Source organism: Pteronotus mesoamericanus, unplaced genomic scaffold, assembly GCF_021234165.1.
Source record: "Pteronotus mesoamericanus isolate MK-2021 breed Mesoamerican mustached bat unplaced genomic scaffold, CSHL_Meso_final scaffold_54, whole genome shotgun sequence".
NCBI lineage: Eukaryota > Metazoa > Chordata > Mammalia > Chiroptera > Mormoopidae > Pteronotus > Pteronotus mesoamericanus.
The window spans coordinates 28762061-28786588 of NW_026555321.1; the positions used below are offsets into that span (position 1 = coordinate 28762061).

Genomic DNA, 24528 nt, shown 5'->3' on the forward strand with positions numbered 1-24528 from the left:
AGAGGCAAGTAAACTATCAGATATTGAGTTCCAAACAATGATTCTAAGGAAGCTCAATAAGCTCAGTGAGCTCAGAGAGAATTACAAAAAAGTACAGGGAAACTATGAGGAACTTGCTGCAAACTATATCGGCATGAAAAAGGACATAGAAACTACCAATAAGAGACAAGAAGAAATGAAGAATACAATTTCTGAATTGAAGAACACAGTAGAAGGAATCAAAATCAAGCTTGATGAAGCTGAGGAATGAAGCAGTGAGCTGGATGATAAGGTAGAAAAAAGCTCCCAGAAGGAGCAAGAAAATGAAAACAGACTCAAAAAGAATGAAGAGGCATTGAGGGAAATGCAGGACAACCTGAAATGTAATAACATCCATATACCTAGGACACCAAAAGGAGGAGAAGAAGAGGAGCAAGGGATAGAGAACCTGTTTGAAAAAGTAATGATGAAAACCTTCCCTAATTGGAGGAGAGAAAAAGTTCTTTGTGGGGCTTTCACACAAGTCCATGAAACACAGGCGGTCCCATTCATCAGGAACCCAATGAGGCCCACTCCAAGACTCATCATCATTAAAATAGCAAATATCAAAGACAAACAGAGAATCCTAAAGGAAGCAAGGGAGAGAAAGGTAGTAACATATAACAGAGCCCCAGTATGGCTAGCAGCTGACATCTCAACAGAAACACGGCAAGCCAGAAGGGAATGGCAAGAAATATTCCAAGTAATGAAAAACAAAGGCCTGCAACCAAGACTGCTCTATCCAGCAAGGCTCTCAATTAAAATGGAAGGCAAAATAAGGAGTTTCCCAGACAAAAGAAAGGTAAAAGAATACACCTCCACCAAACCAGCACTGCAAAAATATGCTAAAGGGACTGCTTTAAGATGAAGAAAAGTTTCTATGACTACCCATTTCCTTTTAGAGTTGCCAATACTTGATATTACCAATATTTTTTAATACTCATTAATCTGATTGTGACAATGATGTTATTTTAATTGTTCCTTTACTATTTGTTGAAACTAAACCTGTTTTAGTATATTTCTTGCCTATTTCTATTTTTTTTAAAAAAAGCTTTAAATGACTTTTTGGTATTCTTTACTCATTTATTGATTAAAGGTTTGTAGAATTTTTTCCCTATTAAAAAAAAAAACAAAAAAACAAGAAACAAAAAACCTATTAACCATGTTATAGATGTGTTGCAAATACTTTTCTATTCTACTCCTTGTCCTTTAACTTTTTTATATGTATATTACTATATAGTTAAATGTTTAATATAGTCATATTGTCAATATTTATAGCTTCTGGGGTTGAATATTTTACTTCAGGTCATGAAAAATATTAGTTCTATTTTCTTCTAAAACTCCTTAGATTCTACATATTGATTTTTAACTCACCTGAATATTTCTTGTATAATTTGTGAAGTAGGGCTCTATATTTGTTTTATTTCAAGTAATAGTGGTCCATGCCTCTTATTTGTGGAATAAGCCTTATTTCCCCATTGATTTGAAATATCAACTTAATCATACATATATTAATGAGATATATATATTTGTCTCTAGAATGCTCATTATATTTCATTGATCTACTTGATTATTTCTGTACTGGTGTTATGTTGGTTTAATTGCTGACACTTTATAATGGTTTTAAATTTTTAAAAATATTTTAAAATTAACTTTGACATTAAAAAAAAATAAAATCAACCTGCATTTAAGAAAGAAAGAAAGAGAGAGAGATGGAACTCCTACTTTTTACTACAACATGGATGGAAGTGGAGAATATTAAGCTAAGCGAAATAAACCAGTTGATGAAAAACAATTACCATATGATCTCACCTATAAATGGACTCTATTAAACTAAATAAACTAATGAACAAAATAAACCACAGGCACAGAAACATGGAGCAGACTGAAAGTGACCAGCGAGGGGGAGGAGGAAAGAGGACTACGGTGGAAAGAAGGGGAAGGGACTAGACAAAGAACATGTATGAATGAGCTGAGGACATGGACAACAGAGTGGGAATTGACTGTGGGAGGGGGAATGGAGGTGGGATGGGTGAAGGGGGGTAAAGAGGGAAAAATTGATACAACTGTCATAGAATTAACATGATTTATAAATAAATAATAATAAAAAATCACATTTAAAAATATTACTGATTTAATATTTTTACTTGTTAGAAACTTATTTCAATTTTACATTTCTTCTTGAGCTTAAGTCAGTTTTAGTAGTTTGTGTATTTCTAGGAATTTGTCCATTTTATTTAGGCTATCTAATTAATTAGTGTACAGTTTATTATACCATCTCATAATCATTTTAGTTCTGTAAGGCTAGTAGTAATGTCCCACTTTCATTTTTGATTTTAGTAATTTGAGTCCTCTCTTTTCTTCTTAATCTAGTTAAAGATTAGTTAATTTTGTTGATCTTTTTAGACAACCAACATTTGTTTAGCTGTTTCTCTATACTGGTTTTCTGTTCTCTTCTTTCTTTATCTCAACTTAAATTATTATTATTTCCTTCTCTCTGTCACCTTTGGGTTTAGTTTGTTCTTGTTTTTCTAGTGTAAGATTAGGTTATCTTATTGATTTGAGATCTTTCTTCTCTTTTCATACTATACTTCTCCCTCTGAGCACTACTCTCAAAGTATCCCTTAAGTTTTGGTATGCTGTGTTTTGTTTTCATTACTAACAAAGTGTTTTCTAGTTTCCTTTGAGATTTCTTTTTTGATCCATTGTCTGTTTAAGAACATGTTACCTAAATTCCACATATGTATGAATTTTCCAAAATTTCTTGTTATTTATGATTTCATTCCATTATTTTTGAAGAAGATATTTTATAGGGTTTCTTTTTAATTTTTGAGATTTTTCAATAAGTGATTATATGGTCTATCCTGGAGAATGTTTCATGTACGCTTGAGAAGATGTATATTCTGCTGTAGTTGGATTAAATTATATATATATTTCTTTTCTGTGTAGTTGGTTTATAGTGTTCTTCAAGTTGTCTGTTTCCTTGCTTATCTTTCATCTAGTTGTCCTGTTCATTAGCAGAGCATTGAAATATTCTACTATCATTGTAGAATTGTCAATTTCTCCCTTCAATTCTGCCAATTTTGCTTCATATATTTAGAGGCTCTATTCTTATATGCATTTATATTAATAATTATTAATTTCTAGAGGGAGCAACCCTCTTCTTAGTGTATAATGCCTTATTTGTCTCTTGAAATATTTTTTTACTGCCTTTTTAAAAAGACTTAGAGGGAGAAGGGAGGGAGAAAGAGAGGGAGAGAACTATCCATGTGTGGTTGCATCTCACACACCCCCTGCTGGGGACCTGGCCTACAACCCAGTCATGTGCCCTACACTGGGAATTGAACTGGTGACCCTTTGGTTCGCAGACTGGCGCTCAATCCACTGATCCACACCAGCTCCTGAAATAATGTATTATTTAAAAATCTGTTTTGTCTGATATTAGTTTAACCACCAGTGCTCACTTTTGTTACTATTTTCTGGGAGTTTATTTCTGTCCTTGCACTTGAAACCTTGTTTTGTCTTTGAATCTAAAATGAGTCTCCTGTAGAGAGAATATAGTTATATCCTGGGGTTTCTTTTTTCATCCTGTCAATCTGTGACTTCTGTTGAAGATTTTAATCCATTTCCATTAAAAAGAAAATACTATTAAGGAAGGACTTACTTCAGCCATTTTGTTATTGTTTTTCTATAAATGTTATATATTTTGTATGCCTCAATTCCTCCATTGTTGTCTTCTGTGTGTGAGTTTGTGTGTGTGTGTGTGTGTGTGTGTGTGTGTGTGTGTGTGTGTATCACGGTGTAATGATTAATTTTATGTTTCAATTTGTGCTAAGGGATAACTGGACTAAGGAAAAAAACATTATTTCTGAGTACATCTGTGAAGGTGTTTTTGGAAGAAACTAGCATTTCATTCAATTGACTGAATAAAGAGATTCATCCTTACCAATATGGGAGGGCATCATCCAATTCAATAAGGGCCTGAATAAAACAAAAACAAAAAAAAATCAAAGGAAAGGCAAATTTCTTCCCTTTCACCTTTTTTAAACACTAACAACTAATTAGTATTTTTTTAAATCATAAAACTGTTACTGACTTGATATAAATTAACTTAGAGACCTTCAGAAATTAGTTCAAAAAAATTTTTTTATTGTTGTTCAATTACAGCTGTCCCCATTTTCCCCCCATTACTCTCCCCTGCCTTACCACCCAGCACCTCCCACATTCAATCCTCCCCCTTTGACTATGGGTCCTTTTTACCCGTTCCTTGTCTTGACCCTTCTCCTTCTCTCCCCCATTCCTCCCCTCCCCCTGCCCCTCTGGTCATTATTAGTTTGTTCTTTATTTCCATGTCTCTGGTTCCATTTTGCTTATTTGTTTGTTTCGTTGATTAGGTTCCACTTACAGGTGAGATCATATGGTATTTGTCTTTCACCATTCGGCTTATTTCACTTATCTTAACACTCTCCAGTTCCATCCATGCTGTTGCAAAGAGTAGGAGTTTCTTCTTTCTTTCTGCGGTGTAGTATTCCATAGACAGCAACACACTTATAGTAGGTGATTTTAACACCCCACTCTCAACAATGGTAGATCTTCCAAACAAAATATCAACAAGGATATTATGGTACTGAACAATGTACTAGATCGAATGGACTTAACTGAAACATATATAGAACCTTTCATCTCAAAGAAGCAAAATACTCATTCTTTTTCAAATGCACATGGAACATTTTTCAAAGGCCACATGATCGGACACAAAACAAGCACCAATAAATTCGAGAAAATTGAACTCATATCAAGCATTTTCTCGGACTACAAGGGCCCTAGAAACCCAGCCTCAAGGAAAAAACTCAAAAACACTCAAATTCATGGAGACTGAATAGCATGCTATTAAACAATGAATGGGTTAATAATGAGATCAAAGAAGATACCAAAAAGTTTCTGGAAACAAATGAAAAGGAACACACAACAGTCCAAAACCTATGGGACACAGTGAAGGCAGTCCTGCGAGGGAAGTTCATAGCAATACAGGCCTACCTAAAATAAACAACCTAACCCTACATTTACAAGAACTGGAAGAACAACCACAAGCAAAGCCCAGAGTGAGTAGAAGGAGGGAAATAATTAAGACCAGAGCAGAATTAAATGATGTAGGGACTAAAAGAACAATTCAAAGGATCAATAAATCCAGGAGCTGGTTCTTTGAAAAGATATATAAAAATCAACAAGCCTTTAACCAGACTCATCAAGAGAAAAAGAGGACCCAAATAAATAAAATCAGAAATTAAAGGGAGAAATTGCAACTGATACCACGGAAATACAAAGGATTGTAAGAATTTATTGCAAACAACTATATGCCAAGAAATTTGAAAATCTGGGTGAAATGGACAAGTTTCTAGAAACATATAATCTTCCAACACTGAATGAAGAAGAAGCAGAAAGCTTGAAGAGACCAATTATAGCTGGTGAAATTGAAGCAGTAATCAAAAAACTCCCGGGACACAAAAGCCCTGGACCAGATAGTTTCACAGGAGAAATTTATAAAACATTTAAGAAGCGTTAACCCCTGTCCTTCTCAAACTATTCCAAAAATCCAAGAAGAGGGAAAACTCCCAAACTCTTTTTACAAGGCCACGTCATCTGAATCCCAAAACCAGTTAAAGACATGACAAAGAGAAAAATACAGGCCAATATTGCTAATGAACATAGACGCTAAAATCCTCAGCACAATACTGGCAAACCGCATCCAGAGATACATTAAAAAGATCACACACCATGATCAAGTAGGATTCATACCAGAAATTAGTTTAAATAAAAAGAAATTAGTTTGGATTTCAGTGCTTGAAAATGTAAAATATAAGACATAGTAAATTTATTACCATGATCTCTTTTTTAAATTTTTATTGAATTTATTGGGGTGACATTGGTTAATAAAATTATATAGGTTTAAAGTGTACAATTCTAAATACACCATCACTATATTTATTGTAGTGTGTGTTTACCATCCAGAGTCAAGTCTCTTTCTGTCACCAATTATCCCCCATTTACCCTCTTCTACAGCCCCTACACCTCCTTTTTCTCTTCCTGAGCTGGGAAATCCATTTAAGCTCCTGGTTCCTGGGCCTTTAGACTTCAGCAGCCTCGCGGGTCTTAGGCCTTTTTTGCCTTAAGGCTATGGCTTATCCCATTGGCCTCCTGGTTCTCAGGTCTTCTGATTGAGATTGAATTATACCACTGGACTTCCTGATTTTCCAGCTTGCAGACAGTAGACTGCGGGACTTTTTGGCTTCTATAAGCATGTGAACCAATTCCTATAAATTTCCTTATATATACCTATATGTGTATAGTTTCAAGTTACTGCCCAGGATTCTTCCATTTTAATCTAAAGGACTCTCTTTAGCATTTCTTGTTGAGCAGGCCTGCTAACGACAGACTCCTTCAGCTTTTGTTTATCTGGGAATGTCTTGATTTCCCTTTAATTTCTGAAGGCAAAATTTGCTCAATATAGAAGCCTTGTCTGATTTTTTTTTTTCTTTCAGCACTTTAAATATGTTATTGCACTGTCTTCTGGCCTCCATGATTTCTTTTTAATGTGTCATGGTGTGTATCTCTTTGAATTTATCCTGCTTGGAACTCGTTGAGCTTCTTGGAGAAATCTCAAGTTCGGAAAGTTTTGGGCAATTATTTCTTCAAGTATTCTTTCTGCTACTTTCTCTTTTGTCCTATAATTCCTATTATGTGTATGTTGGTATTCCTGATGGTGTCCCACAGGTATCTTAGGCTCTGTTAATTTTTTCTTTTCATTTTAATTTCTGCTTCTCAGACTCAGTAATTTTAATTGTCCTATCTTCAAGTTTGCTGATTCTTTTTTTTCTGCCTGTTCAGATTTGATGTTGAATTTTTCACTTCATTTATGATACTTTTCAACTTTAGAATTTCTGGTTGGTTATTTTTATAATTTCAGTCTCTATTGAATTCTCTATCTGGTGGAACATTGTTCTGCTGGTTTGTTTTAGTTCTTCGTCCTTAGTTTCCTTTAGCACATTGAACATAATTAAGATAGTTGACAAAATATCTTTGTCTAGAAAGTCCAATATCTGAGTTTCCTCAGGGGGATTTATTTTCCCATTTCTTTTATGCTGTGAATGAGCCATACTTTTTTGTTTCTTTGTATGACTTATAAATTTGTTGAAAACTGAACCTTTTGAATATTATAATGTAGTATCTCTGGAAATCAAATTCTACCCTCACTCCAGGGTTTGTTGCTGCTGCTTATAGTTTATAATTGTTTGCTTGTTTAGTGACTTTTCTAAACTACTTTTGTAAAATCTGCATTATTTATTATGTGCTCACTAAAGTCTATTTGTTTATCTTACTAGTCAGCTAATGAAATTTGACAGACTTCCTTAAATACCTCCAACCAAAAATAAAAAACAAAAACAAAAAACAAACAAACAAAAGAAACACCTTTCCCAATCTTTACAGATTAACTTTTCTATATTGGACTCCTTTTTCAGTGCTTTTAGCCAGATTGTTTAATCTCTGCTGTAGCCTTTATTTCCCACTTGCACAGAGCCCAGAGGTCAGGCAGAAGTGAAGGCTTAGGGTATTCTCAGGCCTTCTCTAAACATGGTTCCAACCCTAGACATGCTTGTGACCCTTTACATTTCCTGGTGTACATGGGACATTTCAAAACACCTATTACCCAGTGTATTTTTTTCCCAGTCTCTTTCTTCCCAGGCTTTCTGGTCTATCTACTGTGTGCTCTGTCTGTTACCCCTTGCACCAGGAGGCTGTGTCTGGTATATTTAACTTTAAATGCTTTTGAGAAATGCTGCCAAAGATGCTGCTCCATCTCTAAGAAAGTCCCAGCATGGAGGAAACAAAGGCAAGCCCCTTAGCCCATCCTTCCGGGAACTCCAGACATGCCAAAAAACACAACCACAATTCCTTGAGGACAACGTCCCTATTACCCTCTCTGGTATCAGCAAGCCACACCAGGAACATGGGCTGCCACCCCGCTAGATGCCACCAGGCTAGAGACTTGGAGATGGTAGGTGGGTAAGTTAAAAGGTCACAACACTCTCTTACCAAAATTTAGCAGTTTCTTTCTTCACTAAGCATTTCCTTGATTGTTATAAGTTTTTAAATTAGTTTCCAGAGCACTGTAAAGTTGATTCTGATAGTTTTTGCCAGGTTAATTGTTGGTTTAGTGAAGGGACACACTTTTGGAATTCTCTACTCTGCCATTTTTGACAACTTCACTCCTATCTTTTTATAATAAAAGAAATAACTTCTATATAATTTTCTATAAATTGTGTGTTTATATTTTATTGAGTTATTAACTTTTTCAAATTCATGTGTAGTTTTTTACGTAGTAGGTTATCTAGCCACTTGTCTGTGATAGGAGTTTCATATATGTTTTCTAGTTTGTCTTTTGACTTTTATCTTTGCTTGTGATGGTTTTACCACTCAAGGTTGTTTTCTTTGTTGTTGTTGTTGTTGTTGTTGTTGTTGTTGTTGTTGTTTTTCTTTTGTGTAGTTGAATTTATCAGTATTTTCCTATCATGACTTCTGGACTTTTGCAACATAATTATGAAAGGCCTTGTCTGTTTCAAAATTATAAAATGATTCTCCTATATTTTCTAAAAAATCTTTTATGGCTTCTTATTTTTTCACATTTAAAACTTTGATTCATTTTGGGTTTATCTTGGTATGTAAGCTGTGATTAATAGATCTAACTCTGCACAGCTGGTGTGGCTCAGTGGCTTGAGTGCTGGCCTGTGAACCAAAAGGTCACTGGTTCAATTCCCAGTCAGGGCACATGGCTGGGTTGCAGGCCAGGTCCCTGATTGGGGGTGTGTAAGAGGCAACCCATCAATGTTTCTTTCACACATTGATGTTTCTCTACTTCTCTTTCTCCCTCCATTTCACCCTCTTTAAAAATAAATAAAAAAAATATTTTTAAAAATAGATTTAACCCTTTCCCTCCCAGATGTTCAGGCTCTTGAACAAGAGATATTTTTATGTTTGTTTAGCAAATATTCCTAGTATTAAATAGCCCCTGAAAAATTCTGAGCAGTAAATTACTTGCATTGCTTTTGTTTTAGGATGACCTGATTTTTAATCCTGGCCCTTGCTATTTAATTACTGTATGAATTTAACCCAGTTGGAGCCTTCTGTTTCCTGATTTGTAAACAGTGCTAATAGTTTCTGCCCAGCCTATTGCACAGGTTATTACAAAACCAACCATGACAGTGTCTATGCCAAGGGTTTTGGATGCCATAAAGTGCTAACCACAAGGTAAGGCTGTAGGAAAGATAAGAACAAAATCATAGCAATACTTTATATTTGATGGTACTTGTTTCTATCTACATACAACCCTCACAACCCTGCATCAACCCTGCCCAACGTCTGGCATATTAGTAGGTGCCTCATAAGTACTTGTTCGGATATTTATTGACTCTGTATTGAATCTTTACTATTTGCCAACAGCTACTACGTATTCCACTGAACAAAACATTCCCAACTCATGAACTCATAGAATTTTATGTTCTATTAGGATAGAGAAATACAATGATCAAAATTAATAAGTAAAGTATATAATACATTAGACAGTGAGCAATGCTAAGGAAGAAAGTGAGGCAGGGAATTGGTAAGAGTGTTGGGGGTGAAGGGATACAATTCTGACTAGGGCAGTCAAAGAAAGTCTTACTGAGAAGGTGCCATTTGCATACAGACATAAAGGAGGCAGGGAAAGGGGTTGTGTGGCTATTTGCGGGAACAGCCAAGCAGGCAGAAGGGGCAGCAAGAGCAAAGACCCTGAGGCTGGAGGATAAGCAGAGGCCAAAATGGCCAGAGCTCAGTAAGCAAAGATGAGAATGTTGGAGAAGAATAGAAGAGGTCAAGGGGATGGGGATCGGGGGCAGATCATGTACGGCCTTGAAGAGAATTGTGGGGACTTTGGCTTTTATTCTGTGAAAGGTGGAAAGCCACTGGAGGATTTCAAAGAGAGTGATGACATGATGTGACTCAAGATTTTAACAGGAACCCTCAGTCTGCTGGACAGAGAATATTCTGAAAAGGGTCCAAAGGAGAAAGCAAAAGACCCATTAGGAGGCACTTGGAGGCGTCCAGGAAGAAATGGTGGAGGTTTGGACCATGTTAGTAGAAGTGGGGGGACAGGAAAAGTGATTGGACTCTGCATCTTTCTTGAATGGGGAACAAACAGGCTTGCTGACATATTGGATAGGATATGGGATGTGGGAGAAAGAAAGTTGTTCAGGATGACTACAAAGCTTTTGTTGGATGGATGAATGAATGAGTCACTTGTTAATTGCATTTTGCACCTGAGGAAACAGATGCCCAGAGAGGTTGGGCACCCATCAAAGGCGGTGCTGCGTGTTGGTGGTGGAAGCCAAGTTAGGACTGCCTGCATCCCAGGCGGCACAGCAGCGGGGCCTTTGTCCACGTGGAAGCGGGGCCCACTGAGCACCGGCCCACTTGCTCCTTCTTGCAGAGGGAAGGCCCGCGAGGTTTGCAGCCCCACCAGGTGGGCAGCCTCGCCGTCTGACTGCCCTTTGGTGTTGAGGAAGCTCATCTGTAAGGAAGACATCCGGGCTGGCTGCAAGTGCATAGTGAAGGCGCCCCTGGTATCAGACGTGGAGCTAGAGCGCTTCCTGTCAGCGCCTCGGGACCCCAGCCAGGTCCTGGTGTTCGGGATAGTGTCCGGCCAGAGTCCCACCAGCACAGGACAGCTCCAGTGGCTGCTCAACACACTCTACAGTCGCCAGCAGCAAGGCCGCGCCTCACCTTGCATACAGGTGGGTCCTGGGCACAGCAATGGAGGTCCCAGTGTCTGCAGGTGGGGTGGTGGGTGGGGGAAGACCCCCTGGGGGCCAGGCCTAGGACTGGCTGCGCCTGGCTGAGAGGTTGCCTCTCCACCTAAGCATTTGGCCCTCTTTCACTTCCTTGTCTCCTTGGGGCCTTTGCACTTACCCTTCCTACTGTCTGCACTGTTTTCTCCCACTCATCCCCCTGTCGCAGGATGGATGTCATCACATCAAGGTGGTGCCTTTTCAGACCCCTGTTGTTCTTTTCCTGAGCACTCACTGCAGTTTGGACTTATGTACTGGGTGTTTAGAGCAGAGCCACACTCCCCACTAGATCCTCAGGGCTAAGGAAAGTTTGTAGACAGTGGCCCTGTTATGTGTCAGTCCTGTGCAGGGCTCTGCGCTCCACTGCTGATTTTGACAAAGCCTTGCAGAGGCTCCCGACGTGATGGGGCAGTACCCGCAGCAAGCCACGATGAGGGCCATGAAAGGACAGCTCGAGGCAGGCAGGAACTGGGGCACAGGGGGACACCTCTCAAGAGTCTGGGAGGGTGCCCCAGGATGAAAGGGTCTTGGCAGGTGCCTGTGCCAAGAGGAACAGGGGAAAGGCCATTTGAGATCCCAGTTCACCGGGGGTCAGTCAGTCAGGGACACGTGGAAACCCTTGCGTGGCAGCCATCCCTGCAGTGTTAGCACAGTTCAAGGGTGGCCCTGTCTCCAGACCAACTGGAGGAGATGCCATGTGAGCACAAGAGCTTTGTGTCCACTTGGCGACTTCCTGCAAACCCTCTTTGTTCTGGTGTCCTCTTGAATCTGGTGTCTTCTCCCTGTCTTCCTTTGGCTGCATCCCCGAATTCTGAGGTTTTGTGTACACCCTGGGGACACCCTCTCAAGCCGTCCTCCCAGGAGTGCCACCGTCCTGACCCTGACATGCCCACCTGCACCCAGACCTGCGCTCCAGCCAGTGCCAGGAGCTTGGCGTTGGAACCTTTCTGATCAGACTTCAGAAGGCATTTTCTAGTTTCATACATCAAAGCCACATATGTTTTAAACTTAGAGTTGACTTTAGTTTATTTCAGGGCTATTAATTGTTCACTAAGAATTATCCATAAGCACAGCGATGCGTTGTGGTGCAGCCCAGCCATGAGCAGCATGAGCAGGGACAGGGCTTGGCCTGAGGGGGCTGAAGGCCATGGTACATGGACAGCAGGGCTGGAGGCTGGTTTCTTACGCTGACTCTGGTTCCACCAGGCAGTGTCTTAAGGCTGAAACTTTCCCTGATGTTCTATTGCTCTGGTAGCTAGAACACCAGGTGTGGTTCTGGGTGTCACATTTTAAACTGAAAGTTCAGGCAGGACAACTGAAGGCACCTGAAATAAAAGGTAGATAAAACCAGGAAGTATCACATTAGCCGTATCTAATGGATCTATTGCATCCAGTAACGAAGAGGAGGAAGAAATCAGCTTTACTCTGGAACGACTAAGCCCTACCTCGAGCTCTGGGTTCAATTCAGTGGAATTGAATGGATTTCATGACTGGGAGGTATCCAGAAGGGCAGCCAGCAGAGGGGTAGGGGCAGAAGGGTCCTGCAAATGGGTACACCCAGGAACACGGTTCCTGCCCCCAAATCTCCATAGTTTCACTTGGGCAGAGGGAACAGGAAGGTCCCACAGACTCCAGAGGGCCAGGCTGCTAGTGGATGTCACACGGTGGGCAATCATCTCAGTGACAGCTTTCCCCAATAGAGGGCCCTAAGTGGACCTGGGGACATTCTCTGGGACAGCCATGCGAAGTGTGCATGCAGGGGCCTAACGGCCCGTTGGTGTAGGAGTTGAAAGCGGGGGTTGTGTGGGGCTACAGGACTCAGTGGGAGCCTGGCCTGGCTGAGAACGCGGGAATCTGAGTGCGTCGTCTCGGCACGGGGCTGACGGGCCCTCATTCTCTTGGCAGTGCCGGCATGACCCTTACCGCCTACTGCGGTATGACCTGGACAGCCCCCTGCAGAAGGACCCGCCCCTGCTGGTGAAGAAGTACGCTGTGGCGCAGGGGATGGTTTTGGTGAGCCAGAGCCCAGCAGAGGACTCACCACCAGCTACCAGCCACCCAGTCCCCATAGTCCCTACTCTTGTGGGGCCACACATGTGGGGGTGGGGAGGATGGAGGGCCTGCAGGATTCTCTCCCAGCCTGGCCCCCTGTCTCCAGCCTGACCCTATGTGCCCCCTATCCCCAGAGACTGAAGGGACGCTTGACCAGAAAGCCAAATTCTCTCCTTCTGTTTGTTTATTTTAAATAACTTTTTACTTTTTACTAAAAACATTGGATTGTAAAAATATATATAGGGTGGGGCAAAAGTGGGTATACAGTTGTGCATAAAAATAACGCAATAATTAATAAATAATAATACAAAAATAAACTCTGTTTCTCGTGCTCACAACTGTAAACATACTTTTGCTCTGCCCTGTATATTCATTGTGGAAATTTTGGAAAATACAATTTAGAATACAATTACTTCATCATATCACCTAGACTGCCTCATTTGTTACACAACAAGTGTGTACCCGCATCTGATCAGTCGGTTCTCTGGGAGGCCTCGGGCCACGCCCAAGCTGATATTTTGGCATCTGGCCTTTGCAGTCTTTCTCTGACTTTGGGGTCCTGCTTTTTAAATTAAAATGATGTGAGCACTTCCCCATATCCTAAAATAGTTTGTAACACCTGATTTTACCACTGTGTAAGAATCTGTCATTTTAGTTTTTCTCCTGTGCTGCTTTTTGGGGACCTTTTTAGATTATTTCCCCCCCCCCCTTTTTTTCTCCTTGTCATGACAAATAACACTAATGAATATTCTTGCACAAAAATCTTTAGACAGGTCTCTACTTGTTGGAGACTGACAGGTAGAGGGTGGGAGCACAGAGACCTGTAGAACAATATCCCTGCCCTCAAGGGGCTCCAATCCCATGGGACCAGCCAGTCTATGTATAGAGGGGGTTTGAGACGAGCTGCCTGGGACCAGGAATACACCCTTCTGGTCCCAGAGTCCTGGGAGGTCTTGTGTATGAAGTGGTGTATGAGCTGGTCCATCTGGCCATAGGCAAAGGCTGGGATGATGGGGCTGGACTCTGACCTGGGGGGTCCTAGACAGGGGAAAGGCTTAGCCACACATCACTGGGTGACTTTGGGAGAGCAACACCCCTTCCTCAGCCACCAAAGAAAGGCCTGGACTCTGGCACGAGCTCTGAGAGCCCTTGGCACTGTCCCGGGATTCAGTGCTGGCGTGCTGAGGGCCTCTCCCCTCTGCTTCCTTCCTGTCTGTCAGCAGATGTTCGCTGGGGGGAAGCTCCTTTTCGGGGGCTGCGTTTTGAATGGATATGGCTTCAGCAAGCAGAATCTGCTGAAACAGATCTTTCAGGCTCAACAGGACTGCAAGATGGGTTACTTCCTGCCCGAGAACTACAAATTTAGGTAAAACAGGAAAAACTTGGACTGAGGAAGGATGGGGGCAGGCAAGGGTGGATGGAGGAGAGGGAGAAGTCGGCTCTATGGAAGGGGCACTGGTGAGCCAAAGACGGGTGGGGTGGGGTGGGGGCAGAGATGGGGACCTGGTCTCCACCTGCAGTCCACAGTAGAAGCTGGCGCGGGAGGACTTTGCAGGCGGGCCGGGTGGGAATGAGAGCAGACTGTGAGGGGGTGAGCAAGCCATGCTGTTGGTTTCTTCAGGACACAAACTTGGGAAGACGGCCGTCTTGGAGAAGAAGGGACACAGGACCGTTTGCCCCGTGCTGGTTTCTGTAGGACAAATATTGGAGACAGGTGTGGGGCAGGGGCCGCAGTGACACTGCCACATTTTCTCCCTTCGCACCCCCACCCCATCCCATCTTATGTCCGATCCAAGTACTGCTTCTACTTTGTTCACCAGCAGGGCCACATAGTCGTGTTGTTTACGGAATGACCTCAGGTCCTTGTAAAGGAGGTGGTGTGGCTTGGCTTAAGTCTGCCTCTCGGCCTCTGAGGGCTTGCTTTTCCACCAGCTGATGCCCATTACTGAGCACTGCCTGGGCCCAGCTTGGGTGAGATGAACAAATATAGGTATCTCAGCTCAGGCAGCATAGAACCTGGTCCAGGGGAGGAGCCTGGGGGTCATGACATTGCTGAAGGCAGTAGTAGGAGAAAGGAGCAGATTCTAGAAGGCCTGGGCCAGACAGCGCCGCAGAAAACTGACTGGGTTGGGGGTCCCAAGACAAGGCTGGAGCCCCTGCTCCGCTCTTCATTAGCTGCGTGACTGTGGGCTAATCCATTTGCCTTTCTAATCCTACTTTCCTCAGCTTTAAAATGAGGGTAATAATGCCTATCTCACAGAGTTGTTTGTGAGGAACTTAGGAAAGTATGGTTGCTGAAGTGCTTTCTAAACCTGGGCGCAGACATGGGCTTGCCCATGATTGCACCCCCACCGTGCTACGCTGGGCACCCCCTACTCCCACCAGGCTGCTCAGCGTTCTAGGAGTCCTCCCCTGCATGCTGAGCTTGGGGCTTTCAGAATGCCTGCTGACCCGAAAGAGGTTTGGGGGAAATCCACTCCAGAGAAACTAGCGGTTACACCATGACTCGAGCATCCCGGGGTGCTTAGGGGAGAAGGCAGGGTCGGAGGAGGGTTATGGACGTGAGGGAGGGCAGAAGCTGACAGGTACTGCAGAGAGAAAAGTCAGCGAGGCCTGAGACTAGAAGAACGAGGGCATGGAGGCCCTTGATTGACAATTCTAGAGACAAGGGAAGACAGAGGCAGTGGGGTTGCTCAGGTTTAAGTAAGAAATACACCAAAGGCCAAAGGGATCAAGGGAGAACCCATTAGGAAGGCCCAAAATGTAAATGAACTGAGGTTGAAGACAAGTGAAGGCATTTTCAGAGATATTCAGAAGCCCAGTTCACCACTTGGGGATGTGGTGGATGGGGAGTGGGGGTTGCCAAAAACTAGTTACAAAAAGACACAGCTCTTGTTTGGCTTCTGCTGTCCTCAAAAGGAGGATGACCTATAATGACAAAGGGCAGCCTATGCCTACCACAGGCAAGAGGGCAGGAGAGGGAGTCCGGCCGCCTTCAGTAGCTGTGTGAACTTGGCGAACCATTTACCCTCAGTGGGCCTCAGCACACGTAAGCATAGTTTTGACCTGTCTCAAGTTGTGAGGATTAGGTAAGTCAATACATGTGAAATGCTGACACATCACTAAGATTTACTGAGAGGTTACAAATTACAGCTGTTAATGATATTATTATTATAACTAAAATGAGTTCTGGGCTCCTAAATTGTTATAGCCAAAGGCTCTGAAAGGACTTAATGGTATGTTTATGACAGTTTGAAACAATTTTTGAGGAATAGTGGAGAAAGAATCAGAAAACTGCACGTGCATACACACACAAACACAACACAGAGGTTTAGGTTACTGAAAGTGGAAAGGGGCATATTTGTGAAACTATAAACCAGTATGGCTCTTCCTAATTCTGGAATGGCTTATTTGAAAATGTTTAGTGAGAAAGGGAATGGAGTGTCTATAAAAAAATGTTGCCATAACAACATTTCTGTTATCTATATCTGTGAAACTACCACCCCAAACTTAGTGGTGCCAAACAACACAATTATTTGTTATTTTTGTCTCTGATGGTTGGGGAACCCACTAGCCTTAGCTTGGTGGTTCTTGCTTGGGTCTCCTTGGTAGTTGTGGTCAGAAGATGGCCGGAGTGGAGTCCTCCCAAAGGCTTGCTCTCTCATATGGCTAGTAGTCGATGCAGGCTATCAGCTAGAATGCTTACATGTGGCCTCTCCACGTGGCCTGGGTTTCCTCACAACATGGTGGCTGGGTTCCAAGAGCGAAGTCCCAAGAGAGCCAGGTGGAAACTGTGTTGCCTTTTATGACTCTGCCTCGTGAGTCATTTAGTATCACCTTTCTCTGTGCATGAGTCCCTAAGGCCAGCCCATATTCAAGGGAGAGGAACAAGACCCCACTTCTTGATGGGAGGACTGTTGAAAAACTTGTGGACATGTTTTAAAACCACCCACTGACCGCAGGTCCTCTTCTAGCAGGGAAACTAGATCAGTAGTGTGAGACATGGTGTTGGCCTGATTGTCTGAATTTGGGGAGTCACTGGGTTAAAGCTCTTGATGTACTATGGACAAAACAGGTAAACATGGCTCAGGTAGCCATTTGTTCAGCCACTCCCAGCGGGCAGGGAGCAGTGGCAGCCTGAGGGGCAGACCTCTGTGCTTGGCCTGTCCACTTGTTTGCTAAACATACAACTTCGACGAGTACATGGGAGGCTCGCTGCTCAGCTGTGCACTACAGGGGGAGAGATGATGGAATCGAGGTTTGCAGTACAGTCTGCCACCAAGAGGTGGTTTGAGAGGAAGAAGAACAAGCCTTCACCTTTAGGTTTGGAAAGTTTATGGTCAGTCGATGTGGAAGTCCCAGTGTGACAGAGTATTATGGCGAGAAAAAAATCTTAGGAGGCAGAAGTATCAGTGTATAATACAAGGGAGGTTTGTAGCGCCTGGAGTGCTAACATTTCATTTCTGGGTCTTCTGTTTGAAGGAGGATGTTGGCAGACAGCTTTGCATTCAGAGCTGTGGGCATGGGGGTGAGGCTCCCTGTCCCTTGGTGGGAATTCTGTCTCCCTCACCTAGAGTTTTAATCTGCTAGCCTTTGTACAGCCATAGTGGGTAGGGAGGTGGGGGGAGAAGAGACAGGTCAGGAGAGTAAATGCAGGGAGTGGGCAGAGCTGGGTGCCAGATCTGGGAAGGCCAGGCCAGTCACTGGGCTGTAGGCATTTTGGCCTTCTCTTTCCTCAGAGGAGCCGGCCACTGAGATAGTCTTTAGCCTAGGCCCACGGTCTATGGAGAAGCGAAAGCTGTGAGCAAGGAAGAACTGGGTCTGGCCATGGCTTGGCTACCCAGGGAGACGGGGCTCCCCATTGAGGCCTTGAGCTCCAGCTGAGATTGTGGTGGGCTCCTGCCTAGCAAGTAGGCTGGTTGTGACAAACAGAGCAGAAAGGTAGGGACAGGCCAGGCCAAAGACAACAGGGGAGGGAGACTGTGGAGCCACTGGAAGGGTCCCAGACTCATGCAGGCCTGAGGGGCTGGGGTAGCCTGGGGACAGCTCTGTGCTGAGGAATAGGCAGTGGGCTGCCAGTCCCTCTGCCCAAAGGGCTGGGCGTCCTGCATCACATGCCCTGGACAGTTCAGCTCCCTCTTCTTTGTGTCCTCTGATGTCCCCAGGGCTCAGCACGTAGGAGGCTTTTGGGAAATGGTCACTGGATGATGGCCTAGGGCTGATTTTATTCCATCCCAGAGAGTCAGCAGTCAGGTCAGAACAAGGACAGGCTGGCTGATGGAGTGGTAACAACTGCATGCCATGGTCATCAGCCATCCCTCAAATACCTTCACTGGGGAAGACGCCTCTCTCCGGAAATGGTCGTCCCCTTTCTCAGCTGAAAAGTCATGCCTCTCCTTCGGTTTCTCAACAATGAGCAAGTACTGCACGCCCAGCCTTGTCCTCCACAGTGGGAATTTGGTGGTGAATAAGACCTTGAACTGCTGCACTTTGACTGATCGATCCAAAGACCCAAAATTGGTATGAAAAAAAGTGAAGGGCACTCATCATTAGGGAAATGCATGTCAAAACCACAATGAGATACCACCTTGCACCCATTAGGATGGCTATTTTCAGAAAGAGGGGGAAAAACCCAGAAAATAACAAGTATTGGTGAGGACGTGGAGAAACTGGAAACATCATGTACTGCTAGTGGGAATGCACAGTGCTGCAGCCACTGTGGAAAACAGGAGGGCAGTTTTTCAAAAAATTAAACATAGAATTACCCTATGATCCAGCAATTTCACTTCTGGGTATATACCCAAAAGAATCGAAAATGGGGTCTCAAAGAGATATCCGTACACCCCTGTTCATAGCAGCATTTTTCAGAATATCCAAGAAGTGGAAGCAACCCACATGTTCATTAATGTGTGAACAGACAAAGAAAACGTGGTCTGTGTATACATACATGGGATGTTATTCAGCCTTAAAAAGAAAGGACCTTCTGCAGTATCCTGCAATATGGATGAAACTTGAGGACATTAGAATCAGTGAAATGCACTAGTCACAAAAGGACAAATGCTCCATGAGTCCACTTACATGAGGTCCCTGGAGTAGTCAAATTTATAAAGACAGAAAGCAGAGTAGGGGTTCGCAGGGGCTGGGGAGGGGATGTGTGGAATTAGTATTTAATGGGTATGGAGTTTTAGTTCAGGAAGATAAAAAAGTTCTGGTGAGTCCTCATCATGGCCAAGAGAAGTCATGCTATTTGCGGGCCCTGAGATTCATGCCTGAGAGCAGAGGCACACTGTGCCACGTGGGGACCAGGTCAGGACAGGACGTGACACAGGGGAGGGGGGCAGAGGGAGGTGGGTGGCGGTGATGGTTGCCCAACACCATGAATGTATTTATGGCCACAGACCTTGTACACTTACAAATAGTTAAGCTCGTAAAATTGTATGTTATATGCTTTTAACCGAAAAAATTGAAATAGCACCATTTCCACATTTATATTTTTTTTTTTTTTTTTTAAATTTTTTTAACATACAATTTTTAAAAGGGAAAAGGAGGACATGCTCTGTGGGTGCTTGCAGCTGACGGGGAAGGAAAGGGGCTGTTTTTCTCAGCTACGGAGTTCCCAAGGCAAGGGCTTCAGAACCCACCCTCTCCACTCTGGTAGCACCAGGTCCCATTTGCACGCTCCCCACCAGAACATCTCCTATCTGCTCTGCTGACCTGTCCTCATCTGTCCCTCATATCTGTCCCACAACCTGGAATTCCAACATGAGTGCGCACCTTCCCAGAGGGCTTGCTGGGTACTCCCTGGCGCAGCTCCTCCTTTGCATGGGAAGTGGAAGCAGGGCAGCACTGGGGTCTTCCTCATCCCCGCCCAACCTGCCCCTTCTCCTGGGACGGGCTGTGGCTCAGCCCTTCTTAGGAACTCAAAGCACAGCTAAATGGAGACACGGCACAGGGGAAGGCTCCCAGGTTACACAGTGAGAATCGGCATGACCAGGACAGAGAGGGGTGTCACCTGGAGCCCCCACGAGGCCCTCCACCAGGCCCAGGCTCTGTGGGCAAAGGAGGCAGACTTGTACCTAGGGAGCTGACCAGCTAGTAGGGGGCAGTCTCGGTCACTCTGAATTAACTCTGCCCCTGGGCTATGGAGACCAGTCTTTCCTAGAGGTCCCGGCCTCCAGGGCGTGTCAAAGGCTCCAGCCCCCTCTGGTCTTGACATACCAGGGCATCTTCCAGAGACAGCCATGGCCTCTTCTCCACAGAGCTGCCCAGATCGTCCTCCTAATCAAAGGCCCGCAGCTCCTGGCTACTCCCAGAAAAGGGAAGGCCGCCGTGGTGAGAATCAGGTGGCCCTATCTTGACTCTAGCTAACATGCTGCCCACCTCCACCATTGCCTGCCAGGGCATCCTTGAACATTGAGGGGGCATGCGAGGGTCTCACTGCTCTCTCTGCCTGGCCAGCCCTTCCTGTCCTCTGTCCTTCACCCCTGTGTCACATTCTGTCCTGACTTGGTCCCCACTGTAGCACAGTGTGCCTCTGCTCTCAGACAAGAATCTCAGGGCCTGCAAATATCATGGCTTCCCTTAGCCATGATGAGGACTCACCGGATCAGTGAGCAAGAAGGGGAAGAGCAGCCACCCCGTGGATGAAGCCCAGCCTCACAAGGTGGGCATCCTCCTCAAGATTCCGGCCCCCCGTGTGTTCTGGTTGTCCTTCCAGCCCACCATGCTGCTGCCCACTCCGCCAGGAGCTTTCCTGACTGTCCAGCCTGCTGTGCAGTCCCTTGTCAGGGCTCCCTCTGGGGGCCCAGGGCTTGGCTGGGTGAGGACGAGCCCTGTGAGTCCCTGTGGCTATGTGCTTACCCCTGGAACCCCATCCCCAGCTGCAGACCATCAAAGAGAAGCCAAGAGGGCAAGGAGGGACTAAGCCGGAGTGAACCCAGTGCCCAAGGCAAGGCTGCCCCCAGGACAGAGGTGGGGGATCACTAGCTGCTTAATAAATGAAAGAGGGAAAGAAAAGGGAACCCTAGTACACTGTTGGTGGGAATGCAGACTGGTGCAGCCACTATGGAAAGCAGTGTGGAATTTCCTCAAAAAGCTGAAAATGGAACTGCCTTTTGATCCAGAGATTCCCCTGCTGGGACTATACCATAAGAATCCCAAAACACCAATACAATAGAACCTATGCACCCCAATGTTCATAGCAGCACAATTTACAATAGCCAAGTGTTGGAAGCAACCTAAATGCCAATCAGTAGATGATTGGATCAAAAAATTATGGTACATACACACAATGGAATACTACGCAGCAGAAAGAAAAAAAGAACTACTAAACTTCGCGACAGCATGGATGGAACTGGAGAGCATCATGCTAAGCGAAATAAGCCAGGGGGCGAAAGACAAATACCATATGATCTCAGCTATAAGTGGAACCTAACCAACAATGCAAAGATGCAAGGAAAATATGGCCAGCAACACTGAAAGGAAAAGAAATCAACAGAGACAAGAGGGAAGGGGGGGGACAGGGAAAGGGAAGGGAAGGGGAAAGTCAAGGAACATATAGCAAGGACTCATGGACAATACCAAAGGGAAAGGGTTGGGGGGGGCAAGGGAAAGTGGTGGGGGGAAGACAGAGACAAATGTATTTGAAAAGTAAATAAATTAAAAAAAAAAAGAATAAAAAAAAGAAAGAAAGAAAGAAGACACAGGGCAGGTGGAGCTGTGAGCCTTATGCAGCCTTGGAGCCAGGGGCCTTCTTTGGGCCTGACCTTGGTGCAGCCCCACCCAGCCCAGTTCTGAGGGTCAAAGACGAGGACCATGGCCGCTCCCCCTGAGGCTCCACGCCAGTCACTGCAGTTTGCTGAGCCCAGGAAGTCTTAAGAGATCCACTCCTGGGGTTCTGCTTTCCTGACTGCCACCTCTATGCATGTAGGACTTGAAGGGGACAGGGAAACAGACTTGTCCACACTCAGAGCCACGGAGGACAGATCCACCCTGCTGACAGTACAGTTCCCGCCACCTGGACCTGCCTTTACAGGGCAAAGCCCGGCTGCAGGGCGATGTGGGGGCCTGGGAGGCAGGCCTCCTACAGAGAAGCAGAGAGTCAGTGAGGGCAGGGATATGCTCTACAGAGGCAGGGTGCCCAGCCATGCCACAGACACAGCTTCAGATGTGTCACTTGCCCTCCCTGGGCCTCACTTGTCTCCTGGTGAGATCAGGACATCATTCTTTCAGGACCATTCTTAGAGGGGTGAGTTGAGAGAATCAAAAACTGGAAGAGATGATGCGCTTTGTAATGACGAAATGCCATGTGCCCTGTAAACCCGGTCAACGAGAGCGCCTTCCAAACTATCATGAGATCTGTGCAAGACAAAGTCCTTTGCACAGTGCCACATGCCCAATAAATCACAAGGGCTCGGAAGCTGTGATGTGCCTTGTAACCTGCAAAGTGTCTTGTGAACTGCTTTCTACCCAAACTGGCCGACAGACCTCCTCCAAAGCACTTTGTAAGCTGGAAGCCCTGCAAAGTGCTTCATAAACTGCAATGTACCCTATACCCCACAGAGCACTTTGTAAATCACAAGACACTCTGTAAATGACAAAGCACCTTATAAACTTTTAAGTGCTCTGTTAAGGGCAGAATACATTACAAACTGGAAAGGCAGAGTACTATGTACATGCCCATGTAATAGTCAATAGGTTTTATAAGCTGTAAAGTGCCATTCATATATGATGGGAAGCTGTTCACATTTGTGCCATTTGGTGACACAACTACCTCTTGCCCACCTTTGAAGAGGAAGGAGGGGGCTGAGAGGGAGCAGGGGGTGGGGGGAAGGAAGGAGTGGGCCAGGGTGCAGGGTCGGGAGCTGTGCTGGGGGCCCATGCACATCTCAGATGCCCCTGCCAGGACCCCTCTAAGGGTGGGGATGGGCCCAGTGCCCAGAGAGGAGCCCACCTCCACCAGGCCCTCCTGCAGAGATGCTGCCCTGAGCTCCCCTGACCAGCTGCTCATGCCAACCTCCTCCCTCAACCCAAGGAAGCCCACCTTTGAAGCGTGCCTTCAAAGGCCTTGCGAACCCTGAACTCCAGTACCTCCACAGCTCCTGCAGAAGAGGCATCAAGCCAGGCCCTGGGAAGAGCATGTGAGCTCTGTGTGTGCACAGGGACAGGGCATGGCAGAGCTGGCCCTCAAACCTCCCTCTCTGTCCTAAGTTGCCTCCCCACCTCCACACCCAGGTAGCTGTCTCTACCCAACCATGGCGGTTCTCATGCAAGACTCTGGTTGAGCGCAGGGGTTTGTGGCACTGTGAGCCTGTGGCTGACCTGCACTGGGTCAAACCACTTTGTTAGGGGACCCAGATACATGTGAAGTATAGGCCAGGCCTGGATGGTGAGATAGTACTTGCCAGCTTGCAGAGAGAAGAAAGTAGAAACATGCCAGAGTGAGGAAACGCCCAGGCTCTTCCTGTGTTAGGCTGTCACTGTGGATCCGTTCAGGAGGGGCCCTGGCCAGAAGTGCAGGAGTAGACCCTCTGCTGAAGGATGAGCAGGCAGTGGATAAGCAGGGGAAGGTCATGCTGTGGGCGGCTCTGTGACTTGATCATACAGGCAGCGGGGGGGTGGGAGGGTGCCGGGGCAATAAAAGTTCTTGAACTGGTGCGAAGCTTGATTAGAGTTGGTCTTCACTCGTGAATCTGGAAGGGACTGAATCAGGACTAACCAGGTTGTCATAAGCTTGTCACAGGAGCACTCAGTATGGATGAAAGCAGTTTTAAAGCCACCTCTCTCCTATACTGGGAACTTGGATGAGCTAAGTGGGCCGAGATTACCTTCCCAAAGTGTGGACCAGGGCCTCAGAAACAGGGGGCTGACCTTGATGCCTTGGTGAGGTGGGCTTCATGTCTGATATGGGCCAGCATTTGTTGACACTTGCCTTTCACTGAAGTGAGTACAAAGGTTTTTGAAGTTGCTGGAGGGACTGGCCTGTTGCAGCCCCCCAGATGGCTTTTCTACTTAGCCCTGATGAAGGACGGTCTTGGCATCCATCTCTAGATCGTTCTTCCAGGGAAGCACCTGGCCTACTGTCAACAGGAACAGGAGTGTTCCTGTCACCCCACAAAATGGCTGTGTGGCCCCACTGTCCTAGTAACTCACATTCCTCTGATGTCCCTGTCACTTGATTCATTTGTTCATTACTCACTCATACCTACTGAGAGCCATGCCACGTTACTAAAATCAAATCCTCCTCTCAGTTGACTGGAAGCAGATTCTTAGAGCTGTGAACCCTGCACCATTCCAAGCAGCAGAGGAAATGACTTCTTCTGTGAGAGTTCAGGGAGGGCTTCCCAGAGGAGGTGACATGGGAACCTGGCCTTGAAGGATGAGCAGAAGGCCCAGCAGAAAGGGAGAATGAGAAAGCACTCCTGGAAGTGTCTAAAGTAGGCAAAGGCAAGGTGTGCTTTGGGGACTGCGGGACATGATAGCTGTGGATTTAGTGAGGCTGTCAAGAGGGCTGTTAGAAAAATGTGCTGGAGGTTTGGGGTTAAGCTCTAAAGGGCCTTTGGTCAGGCATCTCTCCCGGGAG

At 45.1% G+C, this 24528-nt stretch overlaps 1 protein-coding gene across 1 annotated transcript in view; it reads left to right on the top strand.

Annotated features, from left to right (window-relative positions):
* CUNH3orf20 (chromosome unknown C3orf20 homolog) overlaps window positions 1–24528 on the top strand; it is a 75720-nt gene that overhangs the window by 48341 nt on the left and 2851 nt on the right. The window contains exons 12-14 of the mRNA XM_054595195.1: window positions 10538–10841; window positions 12801–12908; window positions 14171–14313. Coding sequence (XP_054451170.1) covers window positions 10538–10841; window positions 12801–12908; window positions 14171–14313 — 555 coding nt within the window. The remainder of the gene's footprint in view (window positions 1–10537; window positions 10842–12800; window positions 12909–14170; window positions 14314–24528) is intronic.